The sequence below is a fragment of the Polyodon spathula genome, chromosome 32 (assembly GCF_017654505.1).
Source record: "Polyodon spathula isolate WHYD16114869_AA chromosome 32, ASM1765450v1, whole genome shotgun sequence".
Classification (NCBI taxonomy): Eukaryota; Metazoa; Chordata; class Actinopteri; order Acipenseriformes; family Polyodontidae; genus Polyodon; species Polyodon spathula.
In genome coordinates this window covers 2,846,191-2,852,586 of record NC_054565.1, presented here as the reverse complement: position 1 = coordinate 2,852,586, position 6,396 = coordinate 2,846,191, and the positions used below count along the sequence as shown (strand labels likewise).

Below are 6,396 nucleotides of genomic sequence, written 5' to 3'. Positions count from 1 at the left end.
TTTCTTCCTGGACGTTAAAACGCGGTCCCCTTTCAGCATGTATAGTTGTTACTATGCTTTTTAGTTATTTTAATAAATGAATCATGCACATGGTAAAATGTGCACACTATAGATTTTAACGCACCCTACTTAATACAGTAGTTTAAAACTGTACATAAATATACATTGTATTTATCAGATCACTGATGGCAAAGTAATATACGTCTTGATATTAATAATCGATATTACCTCAATTATCCAAAAGTCCTAATAATAAATGTCAAAATGCAGTTTGTTATGCCATATTATTCCTCTATACCCCCGTAAAAGAACAGTAGCAGTCTAATAATAGTTTGATTTTTGGCACATATCACACTATTCTGACAATGAAAATAAAATCTAATTTTACAGTTTCTTTCCCACAAAAAACAAAGATCTCTTTACTCCCCCGCGTGGTTATTTGCAAAACAACAAGAATCAAAACATGTGAAATCTAATATTTCTTACTGTTTTCTAACACAGGGATGGCCTGACTGGGGAAAAACAAAAACAAATAACCAATCACGGTTTAGGAGCTGGAACGCACTCAGCCAACCAAGCTGTGCATATGAGTGGAAATGCACAATATTCGGGGCAAATTAATCAGCAAAGAGCCAATGCATAGAAGGGGAGGCGTGTCCTGCTAACCCAGCCCTCCTAAGCAGGTTGCTCGTCTTGGCTCTAAAGCTCGGAGATCTCTCGAGTGCCATCAGTTTCGAAGTAGGAGCCATGGCTACAACTGCACAGTACATCCCACGGAATAGCTCTTTGCCTTCCAACCCGTTAATGCACCCTGACTCTGACAGGATGCACCAGGGAACGACGTACAGAGAGGTGCAGAAAATGATGCACCACGAGTACTTGCAAGGACTTGCTACCAACACTGGCCACCCAATGAGCCTTACCCATCACCAGTGGCTACCCACAACAAACAGTGACTGGACCAGTACAACCCACATTGGACAACCGGATCACAACAAAAGCAACGTGCAGGCAAGCAGGGATGACCTGGACAATGGTTTCCACCACAGATCGCACCTGGTCCATCAACAAACTCAGAACAACCACCACGGAGCATGGGCACCCACTACAACCCATCACCTGTCTCCCTTATCGCCTGCCTCAAACGGCCACCAGTCGCTGGTCTATTCCCAGTCAGGGTACACGAACCTAAATGCCATGCTGAGTCCCCAGCCTTCATCCTTGCACCACAGCATGAGGGACCCACTCCACGAAGACACGGGTAGCCATGACAACCAGTTGGAGTCGCCCCAACAGCCTTTTAGTCACCATCAGGACCACTCGGACGAAGACGCACCCAGCTCAGATGACTTGGAACAGTTTGCTAAACAGTTTAAGCAGCGGCGGATCAAACTCGGTTTCACCCAAGCAGACGTCGGCTTAGCTCTCGGCACCCTTTATGGCAACGTCTTTTCCCAAACCACCATCTGCAGGTTCGAAGCTTTACAGCTGAGCTTCAAGAACATGTGCAAACTTAAGCCCCTGTTGAACAAGTGGCTGGAAGAAACCGACTCGAACACCGGGAGCCCCACAAATTTGGACAAGATAGCGGCCCAGGGTAGGAAACGAAAGAAGAGGACCTCGATTGAGGTCGGGGTAAAGGGGGCTCTGGAGAACCATTTCTTAAAGTGCCCAAAACCTTCAGCTCACGAAATCACCTCCTTAGCGGGATCCCTTCAGTTGGAAAAAGAAGTGGTCAGAGTTTGGTTTTGCAATAGAAGACAAAAAGAGAAAAGAATGACCCCCATCGGGGTCCCGCACCCTACTATGGAGGATGTATATTCACAAGCAGAAACCCCACCCCTGCACCACACAATGCAGACCTCTGTACAGTGACTGTGAGTTCAGGAACAATAAAAAAAATAAAATAAAACAGAACAGTAAAAAAAAGACAGGACTATGGATTTTACAAAATAAAAAGGGACATAGACTGCAAAGTGAGTATCGCCAGTGACCGAGGTATAGATTGTGTTGGTGGGTACGCGTAAAAAAAAACAAAAAAAAAAACATTAAAGATTATTAAAGAATCCACATGCTCTTACATTAAGCAAAGATCTCTTTATTAACCAAAATCACCACTTAATAGGTAATTCGATGGGCTTTTAAAGGGGAAACGATTCAGTGGTGGTATTTTCAACCTGTACTCGTAAAGACTAAGACGCACTTCAAAACGTATGCTCTGTCCATTCCCTTAGATATGTTTTAAGAAGACAGCCAGTACATGTTTTCCCCTATTCTTTAAAGTTAAATTTGGGGGGTTGTATCAATTGGTGCGTTTTCTTTGGTTTCTAGTATTTAAACTGTCGTACAGTCCAGGCTATCATTCAAACATGTAGTATAAGACATGTTGGCGTGCAGTTTTTTTGTTTTTTTTTTTTTTTTTTTTTTTTTTCACTACTGTAGTGCACGGAAAACATGTTTGAAACGATTTGCTGGAGCAGGCTTAAACTGTGGATACATTCCATGTGTTGGAGGAATGTGTTTTATAATATAAAATGATAGCACACACCCTCTGGCAATACTCCAACAAACGAACAGCCAAACGAACCCCAACAGCCAGCAGCTGCCAGTCTTCGGAAAGTTGCACACTTGGAAGGGATGCACACGACCTAAATAGAACAAACTAAAAAAAAAAAAAAAACTCCCCCCTTTAACATATTACATTTTCATTTGCATCAAGCACTTAAACCTTTGTGATTTTTATTTTTATTTGTTGTGAATGTGTATGAAATTCATTTTTTTACACTAATAATTTAAGAGCGTTGTTTAATGAATCGCTGACTGTTTGGCTACTATACACCTAACTATAAGGAATGTAGAGGGGTACCATTAAAAACAAAACAAACAAACAAAAAAAAGCTTCTCAGGTAATTTAAAGCCCAGGTCACAGTCTAACCCCACACATTGATGATTTGTACCCATATGTATAATACGCAGTTAAAATGTGTATGAGGAAGATTTAAAGACATACCGATTTACTAAATGTAATGAAGGGAACCGTTTTAAATGACATATATTTATTGTTTATTTTTGTTTTGTTTTGTTTTTTTAAAGAAAAACTAGCAGATGGTTTCTGAACTCATATATCATGTGTGTTTAACTGTTTAGTATTTGGCTTGAGAAAGCGAATATAAAGCATAAGTAAGAATGGCCGAGATGAGTTGTCGTATAGGGTACAATACGTGAAATGTTTAGTTTTTATCACAAAAAAAAAAAAAAAATACCAATTTCGTTTCTTTATAATATGTAAATATGTCGAATATGTAAACATATGTCTTTGTTTTGAATTTATTGTTTTTTTTTTTTTTGTTTTTTTTTCCTGAATAGTTTTGTACACTTACTAATTCCAAGAAGATATTTTAATATTATTTCCTTTATGAATTGGACTCTTTATATATTTATTGTCATGATGTGTTTGGAGCTTTTCTTTATGTTTAGTTCTTTTAATGATTATGTTGCAGTGTTTTTTATGATTTGTGTTGTATGTTTGTTGCAAAATGTAGACTGCCAAGTCACATTTATATTTATGTTATAGTAATATTTTATTACTTACATAAAGCATATATACAAGAACAAGTCTTCTGTCTTTTTTATAACAGTGTGATCTAACTAGGAATGTCTGCTGTAGCCATTTGCAGTTAATGATTACAGATGCTGAAAACAATTCAGAAACGAGAGAGAGAGAGAGAGAGAGAGAGAGAGAGAGAGAGAGAGAGAGAGAGAGAGAGAGAGAGAGAGAGAGAGAGAGAGAGAGAGAGAAACCCATAATTTGGAGATTCATGGGCAATTATTTTTCCTGTACCTTTTACTGCTCTTTACAGTACAGGCCTTTCGTATAGCGCCGTAAAACCTATTAACGTTTACTGTGTTTTGGATAATTGTGTAGCTAATATTTAGTTGCCTAATAAATTAGCACCCAGCATTTTGACAGCATTTCTAAACGTGTACATCCGGATAAGACGTTATATAACCCAGGAAGACAAGAGCAATTCTTCCTCACGACTGGCGCAGAGCATGTTGTTAAAAGTTTTCATTAAAAAGCTGACTCTAGATTTTTACTGAAGTGTTTCCCAAACCAAAAATAATATCAAGGTTAACGACAGCGCCCCAGATCTTTCACAACAAGGTGCGAATAAACGAGTGTTAATAAACTTCAGGATAACTGAAGCGTTTTTTTTTTTTTTTTTTTTAAACCGTTACAATTTTAATTTGTTTATTTATTTATGTATTTATTTATTTATTGCTACAGCTTAATGCCTGGTAGTAAAGAACTTCCATTTGCTCTTAAGAGTGATCGTAGAAATTGGAGGTGCAAAAGTTCACTGTTACAAAGAACAAAGGCATTCCTATTGCTTAAAAGGATATATGCAATCTGTTTACCAGAGCACGTGGTGTCCGGACCCTTATCTACCATTATACAGCTCTGTAAAAAGTGGCACTCATCTAACCACACACATTATAATCCATGTTATAGACAGCTTCAATAACTTTTTTTCCAAGCAAGCAAACTTTCTGATTGTCTGATCTTATTATAGTTTTTTTTTTTTTTTTTTTTTTTTTTTTTTTTTTTTTTTTTTTTCAGCAGCTGCTTTGGTTTCAACAAGCGTTTGAACATATGAACGCCAATATGAATATAGCCACCAAATGCTGTGTAAGATCATACACATCGTGGCTTGGGTTATGGTATGTGTTACAACACGTTTCTATTGCATACACAGTACAGCTCTCCTGGGCTAATCATGCTTCAATGGTGGAAAGCAACCCAGAGTTTTAATCTATTGGTCTTTTTATATTAAAGGCCCTGTACTGTTTAGTTATTATTATTTATTATTATTATTATTATTATTATTATTATTATTATTATTATTATTATTATTATTATTATTATTTACAGCAGATGAATGTGTGCAATCTTTAAATTAGAGTACCATGTTTAACGTGTTTGCAATTGTGTTACTATTTATTTGAGGTGTTTTCCGGTAATTGTCGTAATAGTTTTGCATGCAAGCAAAAAATTCCACTGTATGAAATATCAAATACCATCGTTTTCTGTTGATTATATTCTCCCCAAGATTCACATTATCCAATTTAAAAGCTCACTGAGCACGTAACTCTTTAAGGTCATATAGCCTATACCTTATTTTAGTTTGCAGGGGATATTAATATCGACGCTTAGACTAGGCTTTATTATTATTATTATTATTATTATTATTATTATTATTATTATTATTATTATTATTATTATTATTATTATTTAAATAGCAAGCAACGCTAACATAATACAATACGTGATCACATGCGATTCACTAACTGAAACATTATTATTATTATTATTATTATTATTATTATTATTATTATTATTATTATTATTATTGTAAACCGGCTACATGGAATAAATAATCAATAGTATTTCCGATGTACCTTATGAGCGTAGTTATCATATGTTACGTTAATTTGATATCCTCTAAGGTGAACCTCTCATCTACTGTTATTGCTACGTATACATGTCAGTCAGCAACCTCCAATTTACATCCCTGACAGAGGTTGACTGTCTATATTCACACAGCCCACACACACACACACACACACACACACGTGTGTGTGTGTGTATGTATATATATATATATATATATATATATATATATATATATATATATATATATATATATATATATATATATATATATTATATATAAAACATGCTATTTAAAAAAAATTGTTAATACATGAACGCCTGATACTTTTGCAAATCTGGACAAATACGACCTCTAGCATATAAGCAAATGCCTCTTTAGTACTGTCATTCAGAAGCATTGCCTTGGACTTTTCCCTTCAAAAAAAACCCCATTATACTGGAACAAACACTTTAAATACCATTATTTTACAACAGACTTATTCAGATGACATTGTGCGACAGGTAAAGCAGAATATAATAACATTAGATATTTGGGCGAGAGGTGTGTTCTGTTTACCAACCGTGACTCTACCGCGTCCCCTGCTGGCGAAAACGTGTTACAAAACACACACAAGCAAATGACACCTGTTAGCCAAAAAAGGATCAAGGTAGATTACACATCTATTATCTTCAGTCTAATAACATTTGTAGCAACTTGTTATGCTTCATGTTAACCGCTCCACGATTACTGTAAAGTGACTCCAAGTAAATTTGACAGTATTTGGTAGTATTACCCTTTCCCCAACTCTAGCAATTATTAAATGAAAATTGCAGTGTCTTTATCGTGATAAATGCCCCGTAATTAAAATTATCGTTAATGTCACTAAAGCATGACTGTATATGTTATACAATGGTGCTTACTAGATATATATTGATTTACAGTTCATTTTTACATAAAGCCA

At 36.0% G+C, this 6,396-nt stretch overlaps 1 protein-coding gene across 1 annotated transcript; it reads left to right on the top strand.

Annotated features, from left to right (window-relative positions):
* Positions 1–720: 720 nt before the first annotated feature.
* Positions 721–2,702, top strand: pou3f1 (POU class 3 homeobox 1). The gene has a single exon (XM_041233912.1). It carries the CDS (start codon positions 748–750, stop codon positions 1,873–1,875), a length of 1,128 nt encoding a protein of 375 aa, XP_041089846.1. The 5' UTR covers positions 721–747; the 3' UTR covers positions 1,876–2,702.
* The last annotated feature ends 3,694 nt before the right edge of the window (positions 2,703–6,396 follow it).